At 33.2% G+C, this 24888-nt stretch overlaps 1 protein-coding gene across 2 annotated transcripts; it reads right to left on the bottom strand.

Annotated features, from left to right (window-relative positions):
- Positions 1–1010: 1010 nt before the first annotated feature.
- On the bottom strand, positions 1011–9539 carry LOC105764833 (protein MEI2-like 1). Of its 2 annotated transcripts, XM_012583605.2 has the most exons (16): positions 9236–9539; positions 9045–9098; positions 8064–8221; positions 7802–7847; positions 6222–6470; positions 5369–5793; positions 5079–5237; positions 4741–4857; positions 4500–4648; positions 4104–4180; positions 3591–3992; positions 2681–3326; positions 2286–2370; positions 2090–2158; positions 1777–1956; positions 1011–1666 (listed from the first exon to the last, which is right to left on the bottom strand). In XM_012583605.2, the coding sequence occupies exons 3-16, from the start codon at positions 8139–8141 to the stop codon at positions 1505–1507; spliced, it is 2844 nt and encodes a 947-aa protein (XP_012439059.1). In that variant the 5' UTR covers positions 8142–8221; positions 9045–9098; positions 9236–9539; the 3' UTR covers positions 1011–1504. The 2 variants fall into 2 exon arrangements, with proteins under 2 accessions (XP_012439059.1, XP_012439058.1); XM_012583604.2 differs by lacking the exon at positions 9045–9098.
- Positions 9540–24888: the final 15349 nt, after the last annotated feature.

Below are 24888 nucleotides of genomic sequence, written 5' to 3'. Positions count from 1 at the left end.
TGTCTTCATAGCGTTTCAAAATCTATCTCTTAGCTTCGAAACATATTTTGAATCACTCTATTTTGAGTTCGGGAATTCAAGTTATGACTGTTTTAGTGAAGACTACGCGAGTATAATTTCTAGACGAGATTATGATGGGAATTACGAGATTCAAACTTTTATTTCAAATCTAAATCGTATTGGGTTCGGGTTTTAGGCTTAATTTTTATTATAGTTCAATATTGTATTTATCAGCTCTTATTATTTTATTATTATTTTATTCCAAATTGTTTATAATTATTAAGTATTTTAAGTTATTTAGGAGTTTTAAGTGAATAAGAAAGTTTAGTTTAAAACTATTTTTGTTTAAGTTAAATAGAATTCTATTATAATTAAGAGTTTTATTTAGATCTATTTAGCTATCGTAAATAAAGAACTTTGCATTGTACAACAATCAATTTATCATTATTCAACTTCTCTTTTAAGTTAATAAATTCTCTTTAAGTTTTTCTTTTCAAAATTTTTTTCGAGCTTTCTTTTAAAGAATTTTAGTAATCTTTTCAAATTGTGGGATTATTTTCAATTTTTTCTTGTCTAAGTTTTTTTTTGAGAAGAAATTAGAGTTATTTGAAAGGGATTGTGGATTCTTGTTTCCATAGCTCCTTAAAACTTCTACATATCACGTTTTATTTTTTTTATCTATCTTCTTTATTGTTTTAATCTTTGATTTATTATATTATTTTATTTATCTTAGTTATTTATTTTAACTGTTTTATTTAACTTGGATTCGATTGTGTTTCAGGTTGTATCAAAACCGAAGTTTCTTTTCGAAGATCTAGAGCTCTCAGTCAAATCCGTGACTTGAACAAACTTTATAATCCTCTTCCGCCATCATCGTAACAAACAAAATACAGCTATTCAGATATAAACTGAGTTTCGAAATTCCGGTAGAATTCTCCACACAGCAATATCCAAGGAAAAGTTGTCTGTTCAAACTTTGTATTGTGAAGCAACAAAGAGAAAATGAGGTCTAAAAGGCAAAACAAGAAAGAAGAATGTAATGTCATTAATAAAAATAAACGAGAGGTTCAAAATTCCACAACTATAATACTTAGATATGTTGTCTCTTTTCTCTCTCTTAGAACAATATCACCCCCACCTTAGACCGAAAGCACGACCCATAGGGATTCCGAAACCTTGGGGACAAAAATGAGATCACATACAAAACTGATACAAAAAGAATGGATCCCCCTCAAGTCATGCATAAGCCAAGGAATTTCCATATATCATGATACACTTCAGTCAAAGACTACGCAAAATTTGAAGCCCCCATAAACGGGCTTTCGATAGAATGACAAAATTACCACTTAGTTTGGGTCATGCATCTTGGTTCACAAAACTGCTTCTCTATAGCAAAAAGGAAAAAAAGAAGTCATCAAGCCACCCTCAAATACAGAGTCGGGTAGATAAAAGTTTCAGTACTCTGAAAGGGTTTTTTAAAGTTAGAGCTGGATAAGCAGACTGCTCAATCAGAATCCTTCGAAGAACCCAATGATTCTGCCCCATTGGAATATTCCTCCCCGTTAGCTAAAGTTGAAGAACTACTTTGGCGGTGGTTCTCCTCAGTGCCAGATGTTCGAGGTCTCCCTGGCCTTGATCGAATATTGGTACCCATAGGAAAGGGCTCCTGCATAAACAAACAACAATGTAGGATTTAAGAACAGGGAAAGCCAAAAAAGTGAAACTACATTATAAAATGCATTGAACTTTGTTTATGCCATGTCAAGATGAACTTACCTGATCACCGGCATTTGGGCCATCAGTATGAAAGAGAATAGGGCGGCAACGTTTATCCTCATTCATTAAGCTTGAATTCTGGAAATGAGCAATAAGAGCAGCCTTTCCTTGGATCCTAGCATAAGCAAGAGTCGCCACCTTTTCACTGTTGAACTTCTCCCATTTTTTGCCATCAAATGCCTAAACAGAAGTATTGGTTTAACCTGATTAGCTTTAACTTATCAAAATAATAGTTAAGTACACGACTGCACATGCGGATGAGTGTATAACGAAAATAACAGTATTAGTGAGACATATCATCCATGTATCAAACCTTATGGAAAGGAATAATCTGTTGCGGATCAATCATGTTGATGAACGCATAGCCCACATTGCATTTGTTCTGCAGATAACATTTATAAAATTTAGGGTGAGTAACACATCCAACTACAAGTACATGTAGCAAGTCCAAGGATGAATCAGTTCATCAAGGTAGGAAAACTGTTAAGTAATCAATTAAGTTAACTTGCCTTGAAGTCAATTGGCAAATAAATAAAATCATAAGTTCCTCGACAATGTTCATCAATGGCTGCCAGAAGCATCTTTGAAGTGTACCTGCAAAACTCACCATTTGACTTCTTTTAAGGAGATAACCATATGAAAGAACGGAAGACAGGCTACAAGAAATGAGCCTGTTATAGGATGCAATCAATAAATCTGAAGAATGAAAACAAGCATAGCATCAAAAGAACTATTTAAGCATTTTCCGCATCTATGGGTATAAGGTCATTCCTCAAGCATAAGAAAGTTTCAACCATTAAAGAATACTAAGAAGCAAAATCATTTTAATAAGAAAGAGAACAACCCAGACACATGAAATTAAAAATAAATTGACTAAAATTTGCATGAGCAGCAGCTCACATACTTGTTGGGTATGTTTTTAATCATAAGTGTTGTTCTGCTGTCATCCCCACGTATGATGCGGTCAATGTCAAGTTCATATTGTTTCTTATCAGCATTACTAGAATTCAGTTCATTTCTACGGTGTGAGAAGCTTCTAACACGTTCATTAGGAGAATCAAGAGATGTCGGCATTGAAATCATAGGGTTCCTGCCAGGGTAAAGGTGGGACATCTGCTGAGGAGAGTGTACCCCACCATTTTTCATCAAATCCATGCCACCAACATGAGAAAAAATGTTGTGGGAAGCAATTTCAACAGGATGTGATGGCGAACTACCAGGAAAACCCACACTTCCAAGAGATCCTAGGTGAAAACCTGAAGTTTCAGGAGACTCCCCAGCAAAATGATGCCGCCTGTCCCAGAGTGCAGAATTAGGTGGTGCTGAGCCAATATGGTGGTGTACAGGTGATCCTACATTGAACATTACAGGGGGAGCCCTAGGAAATGCAGGCATGTGCGGAAGGCGATAAGCATGAACACCATTGACAAATGATGGCGAATTTGGCCAAACCATGGCACTTGATGGATGTTGCTGGTGTGAGTTGTTGGTCTTCCACATGTAACTATTTCCATTAACCGGCAAGCTTCCATTTCCAGATGACCCAAAAACTAGAGATAATTTATTAGCAACATAAAGTCAGAGAAAACGGAAAAACTAGAGTTGAAGCCTAAAGCATGAGAAATAATTCAATTCAAGAATAGAAAAGGAGAGTTAAATTTTACCCGAGACTTTTAACAGAATGAATTGTGAAATTTATCAAAAATATTCTCGTATTGAAAAATGAAGTTTCCCCATGAATCCACAACAGAAAGCAATAAAGATGCAGAAAAACATGTTTCATTGATGTTGATATACAAATCAGCTTAACTTACCCCCAGCAGTAGGTTCAATTAGGTGCCCGTTTGAACTTGCTCCCCGTACATGCCTATTGTCAAGTCCTTCAGCCATCATGGAACTGGCGCTACTAGCCATGTTTGTTATGGTGCTTGGGGAGTTGAATGCAATACCATTGGCTAAGCTATCATGGTACTCGGGTAAGGAATGAGGATGGAAACTTGGTATCCCATGGTTAGCATATTTCATTTCATCCATAGAGTGGTTGGGCTCCCGAAGACTTAATTTTTGGCCTATAGGTGCCACTCTTGCTGGAGAGGCTAAGTTAATAGGAACCGTAGAACTCCGATGAGGTTCAACAAATGTATTAACAGGTGACTGGATAACTGAATGTAACACCTGGTTAGATGCATTCTCCATGCCACCAGATGCAATTACTCCTGTAGAAAGTCAGGAGGAGCCAAGATGTATGAAGGAACAGAAATATTTTCTCAGAAACAACAGCTTATAATGAATTGATCGAAAGGCAGGATTTAAAAGCAAAAGTTTACCAATATGCCCTGATAACTCATCAAAAGGACTTCCACATATATTTGGTTCATCTTGTTCCTGCTCAGGCTGAATAAAGCTGCAACACGAACTTCATTTTACCACAACTTACAAAGGCCGCTTGAAAACACTAAGGAATAAAATACAACTTAGATGCTCAAAAAGCATATTAGATGTCCAGAAAACAATTGCACATCATTGACCAACTCCATACTCATGGCAAAGTAACGCAGAAGCAGTGAAGTGAGAGCCATCATGTAAAAATTAACAAAAAATTATCTCACTTTCTAGGATCACGAAAAGGGGAAATTATAAATGTTCCAGATTCCCTTCAGAAGCTAAGATCAAAAACATTTTCTTTAGAATTTGAAGAAAGCGGCAAAAGTTGATAATATTACCGCCTAAGACCCCCTGGACGGCTTGGTTCAAGTTTGATCTGTTTCCCAGCACTGTTACTCCTATTCAGAGCATTAAGGGCAGCTTCTGCGGCTCTAACATCATAAAACTCAATGACTTTGTGATTATGCTTGTTTGGAACCTCCCTTATCTGCCATGCAAATTAACCACAAGATTTAGACATTTATCATCACAAAATATAAGGGAATTATGAAGCTGAAATAAATTGAATGAATCTCTTACTTCTTTAATTTCCCCAAAAGCACCAAACACCCGTTGAAGCTCATCAGTTGAAACAAAGGAATCAACTTTGTAAACCACCACTGCCCCTTGATCTACATCTTTTTCAGATGCATTGTCCTGAGGTCATAAAATCAAAATGAATAAAACAGCAATGTTTCACATAAAGAAGCATCAACAAATTAATTGTCCAGAGGTCATAAAATCAAAATGAACAAAACAGCAATGTTTCACATAAAGAAGCATCAACAAATTAGACAAGACAACGGTAGTAAACGCAGTGAGGGTAATAACAAAATAGTAAACAGTAACCATCCAGAACAAAATGGTTGAAGCCACACCTTTGGAATTGAATAATGTATATCAAGTTCCCTACGCCTCAATGGTTTGTTTTGCAGAGCCCTCATTGCATTTCTGGCTGCCCTTATATCATAATAAGAGATCATAACAAACCCACGGTGTTTGCAGGCAGTATAAAGAGTTCGGATATCTCCATATTGCTGACAGAAGATAATAGGTTAGTCAATTTAACTTACAGGAACAAATAGCACTTCAGTACAGGTAGATGGAAGAAAATTTGCTAGCACAAAGTCTCAATAAATAGTGTAAGAAATGGAAAGGAAACACAAACCTCAAAAAGAGTCTTTAACTCTGAGTCTTCAACATTGCTATTGATGTTCCTTACAAAAAGTGTTCTAGAAGGAAGTTCACCATACGGATGTTCACCAACAATCGAGCCATTGGGACCCCCTTGACCATTGAGTACTCCGATGAGATCTGGGTTCCTTTGACTGATGGATACATGATCATCCCCTTCTAGTTCCATTCCTCCACCACTGCTGAATAGGTCAAAATCTTCTAACTCATCCCCTTTACTGGCATGAGTATTAAGTCCCAATTCATCAATCACTCCAGAGAAGAGATCATCTTCGTCAGGGAGGAGATTTCCAATAGTTTGTGCCTCAATTTCCTTCATAGATTTGAAAGATTCTTCCTCACGGTGTGAAGCAGCTATACCAGCATGTTGAGAAGGTAGATCATTCCCTAATAATCTCACTGCATACAGATAAAAGTAAAGCAAATAGCAGATGTCAATTATAAGGTAATTAATAAAAGCTAGAAGTAACTAGAAGAAAAAAGAAATGAAAAAGACAATGCAGCACGGTGAGAATTGTCCTAATGAGTTGGTTGAGCCTCTGGTAGAGAAAATAGGACATATGGAAATATATACGTGAACAGATTAACATAATGGATGAAGATGGCATGATTTTTACCTTATTTTTACACATACTTTCTTTTAGAGTTATGTGTATAGTAGGAAATAACAGTCATCAATCAAGCAATGAAATACAATATATAATAAAGCATCTGATACTAGAGAAAAAGGGAAGAAACAATGCAAACGTGGAATGCATGTATGTACATGTTAACAAACTGTCATACACATGTACATAACTTTCATAGACAGAGACAAAAATACTTACATTTTCTACTAAATATTTCAGACAACGAACTTGAAAACAGACTACTTTCATGCTGGATCACATTGGCGTTGCCACTGTTTCTATTAAAGTTCACCACAGGTTGCATATGCAGATTTGACAGCGATATTGGATGATGATTCACAGAATTCCATGACGGCTCAGATAAGTTGGCAATTCCATTCCAACTGGTGTCGAACTTTTCTTCTTGATCTCTACCCAGATTTGGTGGAGATGACGGAACCATCTTGTCTGCAAAGACCATAAGGTTTTTTTTTTTAAGACAGACAGGAAGATAACCATGTACAAGGTTGCACAGAAATAGCACGTACATTTTCATTCAGAAGATCTTAGATTTCCAGGTAACAAGTAATTAAATGCAAACAACTCACACTTATCTTTATAAGGTATTTAAGATCTGTAAGAATAAAAAATTTAGGAATGAATTCCAAATATTCAAATCTAACACTAAAGAAAGAAACGTATATCTAAAAAAAAAAGCAGAATAAGGATACTAAATTAATAGACGTTTATTGCTTTCTCAAGAGACAAACTCATTTTCCAAAAAATAAAAATCTATGGAAAGGTGAATTGTGACTAACAAATTAAGATTTTGCAGAAGCTGAAAAATAAAAACACTAAAATGGACACCAACTTTTGGCTCTTAATTTTATCCATATGTTTCAGTCACTTTTTGAAAACAATAGGGCAGAAGTCAATCTAGAAAATAACTGTATCAATAAACAAAAGCACTTCTCACATGAACTAACATACAATGATTTAGCACAATCAAATAGAATTTCATCTATATAGCTAACCATCCCCAATGACAATTTAGTGCTTCAGGAAGATGATGTCCTTCAGAAGAACCATCAGTAGTCAAGCTTTCATTAAGAATAATCCAAGCAAATTGTCGCATTCTTTTGACGAATGCTTCACAGAAGATACCCAGAATTCCTTGATGCGAATTGCATTGGAAATACGATCATAAATATACTTACCATTCCGATTGATGGACTGACTCAGGAATCCTTTTGACACAAACAAAACAAAACAGTTGGAACCACGCAGTTATTAGATCAATCTTTTGGATTATTAATTCAATCGCAAAGGTTAACTATGGTTCTTAAATACATTCCACGTGTCATCACTAAGTTAGGCACCACAGTTTCTCATGGTAATCAAGAAACTTAATAGATCTTCATTAAGTTTAATGATGACAAAAGCTAAAAGTTCCCTCTTAGGGTCTAATCCAACCGACAAGAAACTAACGGCCAGTTTAAAATGTTAATGCATTTAAATGAAACCATCGATCTTTTGGATTATTCACTCAGTCGTAGAGGTTAATTGTGGTTTTTAAATGCATGCACATGTCATCACTAAGTTAGGGGCCACAGTTTCTCATATCAAGAGACCGAATCGATTTCATTAATTTTAATGATGGTAAAAGCCAAAAGTTCCGGCTTACAGTCTACCCCTACTAAAAAGAAATTGACAACAAGTTTAAATGGTTTATGCATTTAAATAAACCGATTAACAGCAAACAGAACCAGCAGTTCAGTTGTCCATAGCACAGTTCTCACCTTGGTTATCAGACATGGCATTTGGCTTCCAAAATCCAATTTGTCTCTGCCCAAACAGAAGTTGATATTAAAGCAACATGAAAAGAATTGGTTTTTTTTTTGGCACTGGAGACTTAAAAGTTTCAAAAAAAAATTATATCATTTCTAAAGGATCACATTTAGGAACCCTGCAATAGCCTTTAAAACAAGAAATATAAAGACCTAATAACTCAAAATACAAATGAAATAATAAAATTGGGTGTACTATCATGCCCATGAGTACCTCAGCTGGGAAACAAACGTCTTCCGAAAAATGGGATGATGCCGATGCATTCTTTTGATCCATGATCTCAGATGGCATTGTACAGCTTCAACACCAGAAAATCTCAAAAACTAAAAGCTCAAAATTTATCACTCAAGGCTCCATTTAATCGCCATATCCTACAGCATTCAACAATCACCACTTCCTAGTTAGTAAACAACTAAACTTGTAACCTTTTTTTTTCATTAAACAGAAATAACAACACAAATGCAAAGGGAAATTAGAGATTCAAAAGAAATATTAATAAATTAATTCATTAATTCAAATTCTAAACTATTTTATTTTAATCTATCAAATATCATAGAAAGGAGTGAAGATGACACAAAAGCTAGCTACTTTCTTGAGAAATTAGCAACTTAAAATGAATTTTTAAGGAAACATAACGGGAGTGTTTTTTTCCTTTTAATAATTCAAATAGGTTGAAACAAGATGTACCATGAAAAGGAAAGCCACTTACCTACCAACAACCAAACAAATTTACCACTTGGTTCCCAAGAAAAAGGAAGAAAATTTTAAAAGAAAATCATCAATCCTAATTTTTGAACACAGGAAATAGAAAAAAATTTAAGGTGAATTTTACATTTAAAAGAAAAAAACACTAAATTCACAATATTGTAATTCAACTTTCTTTTGTTCTGCATGCTTTTCTAAACAGAAAAATAAAAAGTATGCAACTTCAACCCTAAAAATCAAGTTGTTAACGACCAGATCAGCTAAACCCAACTTGGAATTCACAAAATAAACTATTTTTAACTTCAAAATTACCCTTTTTTTCCCACTTACCAAGAACAATATTATTCAAAAACTCCTGATCAGACCAGGGAAAAAAACTATGGGGAAAAAAGCTCAAATTCTAAAACTTTACTCAAAAAATTGAGGTAAAAAAAAAAGCCCCCAAAATTGTCAAAGTTTGACCTAAATAAAACAGAAATTAAGCGTTACCTTTTGAATCAAAATCCTGAAAATTCTGTCAGCAACCTTTATTACGTATTGATGCTGAACGGGAATTTAAATATTTAAAATACATAGAAAATTTGAAAGAAGATGAGAAAAAGATAAATTAGAGCATAAAGGAAGAAGATAGAGCAAGGGATCTGAGCATCTTTTTCCTTCCATTGCAAGCCATTACTCACCAAAAGAGAGAGAAGATCTTTGTTCTCCTTTTTCTCTTTGTTTTCTTCTACAAAAACATGATTACAAAATCATACCCGAAATTCAAATATATATATATATATCCGCTCTCTTTGGGGCAGCTTGATTCCGGAGAGGTGAAAAGAAAAAGGAAATGAAATTTCCGGCGATCAAGAGAGCGAAATTCCGGCGAGATTTGGTTTCTCGCCGGTCGCTCACCGCTGCGTTTTTTAGAAAGAGAAAAACAGAGCGAAAGGGAGAGACACAGAAGGTGTTGTGTCGTGTTGTTGTTAGTTGGCTTAGAAAAAATGGAAAAAAAATAATATTAAAGAAAAAATGAAGAAAAATTAAATTCCTTAAAACGCGACCGCTTTAATTTTAGAGGAAATCTTCTGTGGTTATAACGGCGTTACGGTTGGGGCGTGATGGGGATATAGAGGCGATGCTTTAAGATTACGGAAAATGAGGGTTTTGATGAGCTGGCTTTCGTTTTAGTTATGTATTTAATTTACCCTACTAATCCTAATCTTAAACCAGTTGCAGTCACTTCACTTTATTAATTCAAGTGTGCTTTTAAATTCTTCAATTTTTCATAATTATAGAATGGTGTATCATTATTATTTGGAATTTTTGGAGTTGGGATTTAAGATATAGGAGAAATATAAACAATTAGGAGAAAACCCAATCAGTATGCAACCGACACCCGTTAATTTGGGAATTAAAAATCGGCACTGTTCCCTATGTTCTACGTGTCAAATCTCATAAGATAATTTCACTTTTGGCCCCTCAGCTTCGTAAGTAAGTCCATATTGGCCCCTATTTTTGTTATCTACTTTGAACCTAGAACTTGAATATTGTTCTTCATTTAAGCTCATCCTGTTAATAATGATGAAAAAAAAGGATAATGTGACTTGGCAAGTAGATCTGCATTAGCCCTTGAACTTGACTACTAGCTCCACTTTAGTACTTGTACTTTTTTTGTTCACTTTGGCACTTGAACTTGACAACTAGGTCTATTTTGATCTCTCAACTTGAAAATTCTAAAAGTTTGATAATGTGGCACTTTGAATGTGAAAATAATATTTTTTCAATGATGATGTGGTACAATTTTAGAGTACCATATTCAGTGTTTTAATAATTGAACCAATGGTTGAACAGGTTAGACCACCGGTTCTTGATTCGATCGTCGGACCAGCAAAATTTAAATAATTAATTGAAAATTCATAAAAAATTTTAAAAAAGTAAAAAAATATAAAATCAGTTTTACTTGCTTTCTCATATTTTTATAATTTTATAATTATTTTTTTAGTTTTTTTTTGTCCGATAGTCGAACTAATAGAAATGATTGAGTCAAGAACTGATGATCTAACATGTTCAACTATCAGTTCGACTACTAAAACATTGAATATGACACTTCGAGATTGTATCACGTATTCATCTTTTTTTTTCAAGTGATCATATGGATATGGTACAATCTCAATGTGTCACATCATCAAACTTTTAAAAATTTCAAGTTCAACTATCAAAATGGACCTAATTGTCAAGTTTAAATATTAAAGTGAACAAAAAAATACTAGTACCAAAGTGAACCTATTCGTCAAGTTTAAGGGCCAATGTTGACCTACTTACCAAGTTCAGGGGCCAAAACTAATATTACTTTTAACAGTGATTAATAGAATGAGCTTAAATGAATAATGATTTCAAGTTTAGGGGTTAAAGTGAAGCACAAAAAAATTAAGGGCCAATATAGACCTACTTACTAAGTTTAGGGACCAAAAATTATATTATTCCAAACAGCAACAATATTATTGCGACCTCTTTTTTTCTCTCTCCTCTAAGTTCTTATTAGAGAGAAAAAAAACAAAAAAATATCAAAAAGGATTTTTCAATTTTTCCATTTTTAATTTGACATCGGCGATTTTTTCACTGGGAATTGTGAAATTATTAGCCAATCAGAAAATGTTAGATCATTGATGTGGGACCCATAGCTCAGACCGGTCTTTTAACTAAAAACCATAACAGTGCCGTCAACGTTCAGACTTCTGGTCAACGTTATCATAGTTTTTTTTTATTATTTTTAATTACAAATAATTGCAAACACAATTACATGTTTTAATAATTATAATGAGAATCAAATCATTACAAACAATGTACATACGGATTACACTCATCCTGACATTATTTTTGTTTTTCTTGCTTTTCGAAAATATTTTTGAAGATATACGCAAAATTAAATTTACAGCTTTTGAATCCAAAATGCATATCTTTGAAATTAAATAACTTGTTTAACTCTTATTTGCTGCGCATTACATCATATATTTAAATTTGTAAGGATTATATTTTATATATTTAAAATATATTTTATAATTTTACAAATAATTAATTGCTTAAAATATTTAAAATTTATATTTTGTATTTAAAATATTAATAATAGAAAATATTTAATAGACTGATAGTGAAATTTTTAGACTTCACAAGCAAAATTAAGGTAGGATGATAACAAGTGTTCTATAATAATATGGTAAAAATATTAAAATATATATAATAAAATGGACACATGGCAAACTTTTAAAGTTGCTTGTAGAATAAAAATATACTGTTAGTGTACATTATTTAAATATATATTTTACTTCATAATATCATGTCTAAAATTAATATTTAATTTTTCAATAATAATTTTAGAGCAATGCTAAATACTTAAATATTAAATTAAACTTTTAAAGACAATGAAAACTAATCTTAAATCTACAAAAAAACCTCATGCATAACCTACCAAGGTAGAACTCAAACTTGAATTTTCAAAATTGTTATAATTTCAATCTTGTCCAAAGCCTCAAGCATCATATTCGTTTTCTATTCTATTAAAAATATTGAAATTTATATTTCAGTAATTATGACGTCTTAATAAAAATTTAAGATAATCATATATATACAATTAGTGTATGTTTTATATAGTATGTTATCTAATGTTACATGTTCTTTAAAATAAGAGGAGGACTCATGTTAAGTACATAATTAAAAATAAAATATATGTCTTACATATAAAGTAAAGTTAAAAAAAAAAAGCAAGAAAAATGTCAAAATTTTACAAATAGGTCGAACACATGTTAAAAATCGACTGAAAATAAATGTAACACCCTTAACTTTAATCTGTTGCCGGAACAAGGTTACAGAGCATTACCGAACTTTTCAGGTCAAATATGAACATTTCATATTCATATGCATACATATCAGAAACTGATCATAATCACTCATATTGTCCATTATATGAGCCATTGAGACTCAAAATACGCATTTGAAATAAACCGGGACTAAACCGGAAACTTAGAGAATTTTTTACAAAATTTCAAAATTTTTCTTAGGTGTAGGGGACACACGCCCGTGTCTCAAGCCGTGTGGGCATTCCAAATAGAGGCACACAGCCGTGTCCCTACCCATGTCCAAATTAGGTTGCTTACTGACTTGGGTCACACGGCCAAACCACACGCCCGTGTGCTAGGCCGTGTGAGCATATTGACTTGTAAAATTAAGGTGCAGGGGTCACAAGGCCAAGTCACACGCCCATGTGCTAGGCCATATGTGTAAAAGCCCGTTTTCAGTGAAATTGGAACAGTGGTTCCGAGACTACAAATTCGAGTCCGTAAGAAAAATTATTTTAATATTATTTTATGGTCTACCGTATAATAGGAATATCGTATAAAAATTTTGTTTAGAAAATTTTACCGATTACATGTTTAATTGAGAAAAAGACCAAATTGCAAGAAATGCAAAAGTTGAGTTCTAGTAGCTATAAGTATCAAATAGCTATGGAATTCAAAATTAAAGGTCCTTATGTGGAAAATAGGCCATTAAGAGGAGTTACTCGATAAGTATGATGACTCATCCATGAAAAATTGAATAAAGAAAAGGATTAAATTGGAAAGTAAAAATAATTAAAGATGATAAGTAATAAAACCATCATATTATCATCTTTCACAATTATTTTTACATGGAAACCCTAGTTAGAAGAACTTGAAGTTGACAAGCTTACTTTGGCTCAATTAGATCCAGGTAGACCAAATACGGAATTGGATCGATGAAAAGAAAAAGTATCGGATTAGTAGATTACAATTCATGAACACTTGTCAAGGTAAGTTCATGTAACTGAATGATACATTAATATGTTTGAATTGAATTTTGTGTATATGATTGTATTGTTGCTATGAATATGAAATTAATCTTATATCCAACAATGCTTGACAAACAATAAGTATTATTTGGATAAATGAGATTCGATGGATACAGGGTTCTCGAATTGGTTGTGGTCCTGTATATGTTACGGACACACTACAGCTCGAAAGAACGTCCGGTTATTAGCCCTCTCGAGCTTCTCGTTATATAGTTCCTGCGAGCTTCCCGTTAATAGTTCTACAGAGCATCCCGTTTGGTTGTGATCTTGCATGTGTTGCGGACACACCGCAGCTCTTATGAGCGTCCCAATATATGGCTCTTCGGAGCTTCCCGATTAAAGACTTTTTGTGAGCTTTCTAATTAATGGATCTCTAGAGCTTCCCGATATGGCTTACTTGAACTTCCCGATATATGGCTATCCGGAGCTTCTTGATTAATGGCTCTTCGAAGCTATCCGTTATTGGCTCGCATGAGCTTCCTGATTATGGCTCTTATAAGCTTCCCGTTATATAGCCCGGATAAGATTCCCGCTACATGGCTCACATGAGCTTCCCGTTATATGGCTCAAGAGAGGGCTTCCCGATTATATGCTTTAACGAGCACTCCTGGATATGAATTGACAGATTACAGATTTGAACACTTCGTGTATATTACCCATGTATCCATCGATATTTCAAATGGTTCAACGAACAAAGTTCTGATATATGTTAAGATGAATTCTGAATGTGATATTGCTTGTATACACCTGAAAACACATAGAAATTTGATATTTGATTAGTTCATCCCCGTTTCTTGATATTCACATGAAATACATGACTTGTTTGATAAAGATGTGTGTTTAGACTATTAGCCAAATTGCTTGGATGTATTTTTAAATGCTTACCTTAAATATAAATGGATGGTAAGTTAATTTCCTATTATACAAACTTACTAAGCATTAAATGCTTACTCTGTTTTATTTCCCTATTTTATAGTATTCGGAAGCTCGTAAAAGTTGGAAGCTGGTCGAAGCTACATCATATTATCCTTCGGCTCATTTCGGTATGTGTAATGAACTGAATTTTTGGTATAATGGCATGTATAGGTTGAATTGGGTCATTGATGACAAATATGTGTTTTGGTTATAACTAACCATTGGTATGGCTAGTGTTTGGTATATTTTAATGCACATATATAAATGTTTATGGTTTCATCAATTTGTTGTATGAGTATGGGTGAATGAATGAATGTGATATGATGACTATATATGCACATGAGAATTTGGAAAGAAAGTAAGTATATTTACTTGGTTATATGTGATATTATATCATGTATAAAACTTGATTTTAGTTGGATTTAAATGTCTTGTATTGGCTCGAGGATATGTTTAAGTGTTTATGTAGGTGGAAGGAAAAAATTGGGTGAGAAATAAGGTTTGGAAATTACCTTATTTTGTCTGCATGGGCTGAGAAACACGGGCGTGTCTCAGCCATGTGTTTAGGTCGTGTGTCCCCTACATCTTTAAAATTGTAAAACAGAATGCTCTGGTATTTTTACACGGCCTGGCACACGGGCGTGTGGTTTGGCCGTGTGACCTCTGCACCTATTTAATGCAAATTTTTATGTTCACACGGCCTAGCACGCGGGCGTGTGGCTTGGCCGTGTGACCCAAGTCAGAATGCTACCAAATTTGGACATGGTCGTGTGCCCTATTTCGAATGCCCACACGGGCATGTATCCCCTGTGCCTTGGAAAAATTTTGAGATTTTATGAAAAATTCTCTAAGTACTTTGTTTAGTCCCAACTTGTTTTTAATGTATGTTTTGGGCATCGAGGGCTCATTTAAGGGACTTTATGAATAATATCTAACATGAATGTTAAATAATATGAAATGTTTGTATTTGATCTGTATATTTCGGTAATGTTTTGTAACCCTGTTTTGGCGACGAATACGGGTTAGGGGTGTTACAGTGTGAAAATACCTGGTCATTCTATTTTGAAATTTTAAAGATGCAGGGGACACATGGCTAAACAACACGTAACACCTCAAACATTTATCCGTCGCCGGAACAGGGTTACAGAGCATTACCAGATCTTACAGATTAAATACGAACATTTCATAACTTGTATTATACATATCAAGAATCACTTGTAAACTCTCATATTGTCCCTTAGATGGACCCTTAAGGCCCAATATACATCATAATCAGTAGATTCAACAAACAATTTCTTTTTTAATGCTAATGCACTGCAAACATAAGAGTGTGTAGACCCACGGTCAATCAATGCATATACAATAACATCAAAAAGATAGAATGTACCAGCCATCACGTCCGGAGCCGTAGCTTCCTCCCTTACTCGGATAGCATAAGTACGTACAGGTGCCCTAGCCTCTGACCGGACAGCAAAATCTCTCTTACCCGAATAAGCAGTTCTAGCTGCACTGTTTTGGCCTGAATGTTTACTTATTTGGGAAGTGGCCATTTGTTTCTCTTTCTGCTCTTCTTCCTCTCTTTGCAACTGAGGGCAATTTCGAATAAATTGGTTGGTGGCTTTGCATTTATAATAAGCCCCTACTTTACCTCTACATTCACTCGGATGATATTTTCCACAATATTTGCATTTGGGCTTAGGAATATTCTGTACACTACCCACACTAGCCGTAGGTCTAATAGTTACCTCATAATTTTATTGAGTTGTCTTATTCTTATTTGATCTTTCCGGCATTGGGGTAACTCAACTGAAATCATCTCAAGACTTTTTCGCAGGTATAGCTGAAAATGACTTTGAGGAACTTCTTTTGTAAGACTCTTTATTCTGTCCATCCCTCTACATCTTTCTGTTATATACCTTTTTTATTTTCTGATCACAATCTAACAAAATGAAAAATTCTCGTATTTCTGTGCCCCCAATCATCATTCTAATTTTATCATTCAGCCATTCTTCAAACCGAATACACATTTCTTCTTCGGTTGGTACAATTTCTCGAGCATATCTGTTGAGGTATACGAATTCCCTTTTATATTCAGCTACTGTCTAAGTTCCTTGTCGCAAGTCTAGAAATTCCCTCTTCTTTTTATCCAAATATCTCTTGCCGACATATTTCTTTTTGAATTCACCCTGGAAAAATTCCCAAGTGATTTTCTCTTTTGGCACCACGTCCACTATAGTCATCCACCAATTATAAGCTTCTTCTTTCAGTAATGACATAGCACATCTCAGATAATCTTTAAGTGAACAGACCATTTCCTCAAAAACTCTTATTGTGTTCTAAAGCCAATACTCAGTTTTGATAGGATCATCATCTGACCTACCCTTGAATTCTTCGACCCCACACTTTCTAAGTTTTTCTATCATAGTATGTTTACTTAATTTAGTTAACAGAGGAGGTGAAGGTGCAACCAGAGGCTCTACAGGTGGTATAGTAGGGGGAGGAGGTTATTGAGTTTGATTTGTCTCTTGCATAAATTTGTTAAACCATTGGTTCATAAACTCAAAGAACATGTTTTTAAGTTATTGTTCTTAAGCTGGAGGAATTGAGACGTTACTACTTGTCCCAAGTTTAAATGTTTGTACTCTACTATTAGCCTCATAATGATCAACATGTTTAGATCTATCTAACATCTTTATAATCTATAAGAAAAACAAGGGTTAGATTGGATCATATACATTACATTATCATAGATTTATATGGCATGTATTTCTATACACTTTACTCACTACATTTATTCCGAGAATCGGCTAAACCGAAGCTCTGATACCAATAAATGTAACACCTCTAACCCTTATCCATCGCCAGAACAATGTTACAGAGTATTACCAGATCTTACGGATTAAATACAAACATTTCATAACTTTTATTATACATATCAAGAATCAATTATAAAACACACATATTGTCCCTTAGATGGACCCTCGAGGCCCAATATACACCTTATGAGTGAATCGGGACTAACCGGATACTCAAGGAATTTTTCCCAAAATCTCAAAAAATTTCTTAGAAATAGGAGACACACGCGCCGTGTGGGCATTCAATGTGAGGCATACGGTCGTGTCCCAGCCTGTGTCCTTACCCGTGTTACTCTTTGAGTTGGGTCACACGGCCAACCACACACCAGTGTGCTAGGCTGTGTGCAATGTGCAAGGGTCACACGGCCAAGCCACACGCTCGTGTGCTAGGCCGTGTGTAAAAACCTGGGCATTCTATTTTGAAATTTTAAGGTGCAAGGGACACACAGCCAGACCACACGCCTATATGCCAGGCCATATGTCACACACGGTTGAGACGCATGCCCGTGTCTCTGCCTATGTGGACGAAAATAGGACATTTTAATGACACTTTCCTCACCTTTTTTTATATCAACCTATACACAACATTTCAATACATCAAATAACCCCAATCAAACAATCAACACAAGCCAAAAATCATGTTTTAAACATAATATATCATCAGAAAACTCAATTACCTAAACTTACCAAAATAACTCCATTCATTGGTTTAACAAATTATACTACTAATACATGCATACATATATATGTGTGTGTCATTCAAAACCATACTTCAAATTTAGCTCTTTTCCAACCCAGCCCTATACATGCCATATAAACCATGAAATGTATAACAAAATCTACCGAAGCAACTAGATTGTGTGGCCCGATGTGTTGATCCGATCCTCCGAACTTATTGAAAATCTCAAAAGAATATTAAATGACACAAGTAAGCTTAATGAAACTTAGTAAGTTCGTTGGCTTTAAAAATAAATCTTGCCAGACATACTATAATAATTCATTTAGGTAAACCATTTCACAAATATTTCTTGCCAATCACAACTTCGATTGATGAATTCACTTATTTGAGCTCAATATCAAATATAACTTAAATTCTTCCACATTAATTCCATTTCGCACTTGCCAATCCTTGTCAAATCAGAGAACGTCCTACGGATTTGAGTACATCGTAAATAGAAGCCCAAAGACCGTACAGAAGCACATAAGTGCTAAACGGAAACCCGTAAGGGTTAAACGAAGCTAATAGGAGTTGAACGGAAACTCATAAGGGTTAATCTGAAGCTCATAAAAGCTAAACGGAAACCCATTAGAGTTAAACTAAAGCTCAAAAGAGCTGAACTGAAACCCAGAAGGGTTAATCTAAAACTCATATGAGTTGACTGAAGCTCATGAGAGCTAAACGGAAAGAAAACACGAGATTTCACAAAAAATGTTGAACCTCGGTTTACTTGGGTAATTTTGCCGTCAATTCATCTTTTGCACTGAACGACTATACTCAATCCTGCGTTCCCTTCACTTTCAACACTTGATTCAATTTCATAAATTTAATAATAATTTTATTTTCAACAAATGTTACAAATAAATACAAAATATCATTCATCAATTAACATATAACATTAAAAATTTAACCATACGAACTTACCTGGGCTAAATTGTGGAATTTGTAGTGGTTCAGAGATTATTCGGTTATTTTCCCTTTTTCGCATTGGTCTAAGGGCTCTTGATCTAAAATATAAAATTATTCATTCATTAGCACATGTTTCAATTCTACTTAACTTCACAATTTATACCCCTCAATTTTTGAAATTGCACAATTACCCCAACTTTTATAATTTTTTTACAATTTAGTCCCTCACCAATTGACCCATCAAATAAGCTAATTTTTCTCAAGTAACACTTTATATAAGTATTCTAAACTAGTACATAGCCTTTGATAAATAGAATTTAATATCAAACCCTAAGATTTAATCTTTTTACAATTTGTTTCTAAAATCAATTTCCTTGAAATCACTTAATAAAATCACCATATGACAAAATTAAAGCTTCAAATCCATGTTAATTCATCATAAACATCCAACACTCATAAATGGTAACTTTCAAGCTTACTCATAAAATCAAAAACTAATGAATTAGATAGTTGGACCTAGTTGCAAAAGTCTTAAAAATACAAAAATTTAAGAAAATAGTAAGACTTGAACTCACATGTAGAAAAATATGAAAACCAGCTTCTTAAGGGTTCTTCAATGGTGTTTTTGGCTGAGAATCATGAAGAAATTCTCTAGAATTCTCTTTTTATTTCAATTTGTAAGCTAAAATTTTTAACTTTTCCAATTTTGCCCTTATTTCACCTGATTCTTTGATTTTTCTCTGCCTATGCCGCCCAAGCCATCATCTTTGGGCTAATTTTCCTTTTAAGTCCTCCCTCATTTAACACTTGAACTATTTAATTATTTTAGCAAGTTTTGCACATTTTTCAATTTAGTCCTTTTTAATTAATTAACTATCAAAACGTTAAAATTTTCTAACAAAATCTTAATACTAATTTAATGACACTTAATAAATATTTATAAAAATATTTACGGCTCAGTTTATAAAATTGAGATCTCGGCACCTCGTTTTCTAAAACATTTTACCTAATAAATCATTCTAAAACACAAATCATTAATTCAAAAATCTTTCTAAAATCACACTTGACTCGTAAATAATAAATAATAAAATTTTCAAACTCACTCATATGATTTATGGTCTCGGACCACTATTTCTGACACCACTAAAAATTGGGCTATTACACCACACGCCCATATGCTAAACCGTCTGTCACATACGGTTGAGACACTCATCTGTGTAGACAAAAATAAGCCATTTTAAGGCCCCATTTCTCACCCATATTTGATTTCAACCTAAACACTTCAAATTTCATACTCATAGGCCATAACAAGAAATTCAATACACTCAACTGAAGTTCTAAGCATGTAATATTATCTCATATATCATAGCATATCAAATTTACCCTATTGATCAAAACACATATTTGCATATATATACCATCTATTCTATACTATCTCATTCACCAACATGCCTATAAACTATACATCAATTAGCCACACCCAAACATATCAAGCATGATAAGACTACACATACATATATAAGTTGATTGGAAATATAAACAAAATGTAATTCATAATATTTACACGAACCAACTTTACTCAAAACCATTTCAACCCTATACATGCCATATAAACCATAATGTACATTTCAAAAGCTACCAAAATAAGCTGGTTAGTGTGACTTGATGTGCTGATCTGATCTCATCTCCCGACCTCACGATAATCTAGGTTGAATTGTAATGTTTGTAGAAGTTTAGGGACTATTTTGCTAATTTTCTTTTTTTACGAGTATCTAAGAACTCTTGATCTAAAATATAAAAGTACTCATTCATTAGCATATATTTCAGTTCTAATTCACTTCATAATTAATACCCCTTGATTTTTTTAAATTATACAATTACCCTAACTTTTACAACTTTTACAATTTAGTCCCTTATTAATTAGTCTATTAAATGAAATATTTTTTCAGTTGAAAATTTATCTAAATATTCTAAGCTATCAAACAGTCCTTGATAAACAAAATTTAATACCAAACCCTAATATTTAGTCTTTTCACAATTTACTCCTAAAATCAATATCTATCAAAATCACTTTATAAAATCATCATACAATAAAATTAAAGCCCTGAATCTATGTTATTTCATCAAAAACATCCAGTATTCATAAATGGTAACTTTCAAAATTTCCAATAAAATCAAAAATTAAGGTATTAGCTAGTTGGACCTAATTGTAAAAATTGAACTCACATGAAGCTAAAATATGAAAAACCAGCTTAAAGGGACTCTCCTATGGCATTTTTGGTTGAAGATTGATGAAGAATTGTCTAGATTTCTCTTTTAATTTTAATTTGTAAGTTTAATTTCAATTTGAAAGTTTAATTTCATACAAATTACAATTTTGCCATCCATTTCAATTATTTTATTATTTCACTGTCGCCCACCCTTTTATTTTCGGCACATTTTCTCCTTAAGTCCTCATTTATTTATTTATTAAGCCATTTAATCATTATTTCTTTTAATTCGCTGTCTTAATGACACTTCATAAATATTTATAAAAATATTTACGGCTTAGTTTATAGAATTAAGGTCTCGATACCTCATTTTCTAAATTGGTTGACCTAAAAAATCCTTATAAAACACAAATCACTAATTCAAAAATCTTTCTAAAACCACGTTTGACTTGTAAATACTAAATATTAAAATTTACGAGTTTACTTGTCAAATTTGGTGGTCTCAAACCACTGCTTTCGACAACATTAAAAATCAGGCTGTTACAATAAAAATAGAAATAGAAATTATATATATAATCTAAAGTAAGGTTTTCATACAAAATAGGAAACAATGCTAGGTAGAGGAGTTCTATTATGATAAGTGGTAGAACTCATTGATCGACATCATAACATTTTATATTACTAAAATAATAATTAAGACCTTCACAAAAAAATAATTAAAACCCATAGTCAATCATAATAAGTAACATTTTATCTATTTTTAAAAAGATTAAATTTTATTATTTATTTATAGAATCAATTCATTTATAACTTGATATAATTAAGCTTAGTGTACACATAAACTTCAAATACAACACCATAAACAAATCTCGTCCATTACCATACCTCATTTTAACGAGTCTTTCTTTCTTGTTTCTAGCTTACCGGCCACCTTCTTGTCCCTCTACTCCCTCCCTATCCATCATTCCCTATATTTCATCATCTTTCTCGTTCTTCTTCTTCCCTTTGTTTTTTTCCCTATTTTGTCTTTCCTTTTCTCTTTTAGCCGACAAAGCCGACGATGTTGGTGTCATTATCACCTCATTGCTGACAGCTCCATCCCCCTTTTCCTTCATGTTTTCCTCTCTTTTTTTCTCTGATATCCACCTATTTTACCATCACTTCCAACCTTTCATCTTTTATCACCCCTGACTACCTTACCGACCACTTCTTTTTTAAAATAATAAGACCGATAGGTTTTCTTTTGGCTCCTCCCACAAGGGAGGCTTCTCGAGTAAACATAGACTTGTGTTATTTTAGGTTCAAAATGACTTTTTTTTCTTAACCCAACTAACTCATTTAGTTTGTGTCTGATCAAAAGGATTCAACCTTTTCAAAGACCTTAGTGTGATTTGGGGAAGATAAGATCATCAATGGCGAATGCAACATACTGATTCTTGCGTCTCGGCCTGATAGTTGATGACTATGATACAACTTAATTTGTGACAATGACATTTATTTCTTGTGTTTTATCCTGGTTCATACAGTTTCTTGGTATGGCTTAGCTCTTGTCATGCGTTCATATTGCTTTCATTGATTTGTTTTTTTATGGGCTTCAATGTCACATCCAAAAATATTAAAGGTTAAGTGTCACGAGAATTATGGGTACTAAATTAGAAAAACTTTCTATTTAAGTAGGTTCTAGTATGATTATGAGAATCTTGCAAACTGATTGGTAAATAGTTACAATTCAAGTTTAGTTTCGTTACAACATAACCAGGAGTTTTCTTTTAGTGGGAAATATTATGATTAAGAGTATTAATAATACTGACCGACTTGGGATTAAGGGAAATATATCGAAGGATTCTTTCATTATGGTATTCATTTTTTCACTCTTCCATCTTATTCTCTGGTTTGTTTGGAAAGAGAGAGAAAGTTAAGAAACAATCTGCATGGGGGAGGAATTAGTGTATAGACTTAAATGATTGAGGATTTAGTAAACTAATAATCTTTCTAAGTTTTTTTTTTGTATCTTTTGATTGAAGAAAAGGAAAGAAAAATTGAAGATTTCAGTTTATTTCATCGAGCTTGTACTAAGATGTTTATGATTGCAGCTAACCTTTAAATGCTCTCTGCATGCAAATGAACTATTGTTTTCCTACATCTGAATGCCATTGTTTTACTCTTGATATGATTATTATGTTTAGCTAACCGATAATGAGGAGGCTCAGGTGATAAGGAAAAGTTAAAGCATGTATAATCGGTACCAGTTTTCAGGTATTTTGTTGGTAAGTTTCTAAACTCATACTCTTGGTGTTATATATATATCAGTATTATGTTATTATATTCTATTTGACTTCATGTTCTGCTGATGATTAATTGAATTATTGAGGGTTGTTTTGTTGAGAAATGTGTCCATATTGTAATAAACATGTAATTATTTTCTATGTATTTGAACAATGAATGAATAAATAAGATTAATTTCACATTTTACTATTATATCTTTTGTTTTTATGTCTTTCATGTTTTGCATGCATAGCGAAATTGTGACAAGCAAATATTAGCTTATTAATTGTCTAAGTTCAAATCGATGATAAGTGACCTTTGTAAAAATATTTACATTGTGAGAAAGACACTTACTTTAGTAGATAATCTAAATTGAGAAATGTGTCCATATTGTAATAAACATGTAATTATTTTCTATGTATTTGAACAATGAATGAATAAATAAGATTAATTTCACATTTTACTATTATATCTTTTGTTTTTATGTCTTTCATGTTTTGCATGCATAGCGAAATTGTGACAAGCAAATATTAGCTTATTAATTGTCTAAGTTCAAACTGATGATAAGCGACACTGTAAAAACATTTACATTGTGAGAAAGACACTTACTTTAGTAGATAATCTAAACGAGTCCATAATCCCGTAAAAGAATCAAAGTGAGCATTTGATTCAAATACTTAGAATAATTATTATGTCATTTACAATTCCAATTGAGATGGCTAGTCTTCACTATCAGAGTAGTTGACTCCACAGGTAGAGACATAGATGTACTCATTGAAAGAATGATAAATTTGACTGGACCCAAGATGAATTAATTTTGACTCTGTTTGTGAATTAATTCACTTGTGACGTTTATGGTGTGATTTACCTAAATCCTGAGTTAGTCATTGAGCATGCATATGTAACTCGTGTACTTTGATATAAGTGGAGGCTTATGCTCTAAAGATGATCGAGCCCATAGCCAATATGTTGGGTACATGACTTGTGCTTGACATGGCTTTAGTAGCAACAATGAAATTCATAACTCAATTAAAAAGTTAACGATATCCTCTTATTGACATTGTGTGGATTGATAAATATGGAACGTGGCAACGGGTTGATCGTTCTCGAACGAGCAGCTTATCACAATCATTTTTTGATAGTGATCATATTAATCATTAAGAAGATACAATGGTGACAATAAGATAAAATAGGATTGTATTAAGTGAACGAATTTAACTCAAAGGAATCAATGATATTATATGAGAGTAACATACACATGACGAGGTCAGTGGATAAAACAGCTGGATGAATTGTTTTCGTAAAGAATATACAATAAGGAGTTTTCAATCATGGTGTTTCTTATGGTCTGACTTCATGTTTAAGTAAATTACAAATTATCAGAATGATATTTCTAGACATAATTGCAATTACTCGAGCCTAATTGTATATGTATGATTGATCCCACCGCTAACTAAAAAAAAACTCGATCGAACTACATTTGAATTAGAAGAAAATTCTATGACTTTGGAAATAAATTCAGTCGATTTATTTGATGTGGAATTAAATTAGGCAGTCGTGAGAATTGTTCAACTAGAGAATTTGATTAATGAATTTTCTTAAAAAATTAATTTAG

Source organism: Gossypium raimondii, chromosome 12, assembly GCF_025698545.1.
Source record: "Gossypium raimondii isolate GPD5lz chromosome 12, ASM2569854v1, whole genome shotgun sequence".
Lineage (NCBI taxonomy): Eukaryota > Viridiplantae > Streptophyta > Magnoliopsida > Malvales > Malvaceae > Gossypium > Gossypium raimondii.
Note: the sequence above shows the minus strand (reverse complement) of the source record. Positions and strands in the feature narration are given on the sequence as shown.

Coding starts and splice junctions, on each gene's coding strand:
- LOC105764833 (XM_012583605.2), bottom strand. CDS start 8,141: ATGCCATCTGAGATCATGGATCAAAAGAATGCATCGGCATCATCCCAT. Junction 7,848..8,063: donor ACGTTTGTTTCCCAGCTGAG/GTACTCATGGGC, acceptor CTGTTTGGGCAG/AGACAAATTGGATTTTGGAA. Junction 5,238..5,368: donor AGTTAAAGACTCTTTTTGAG/GTTTGTGTTTCC, acceptor ATCTTCTGTCAG/CAATATGGAGATATCCGAAC.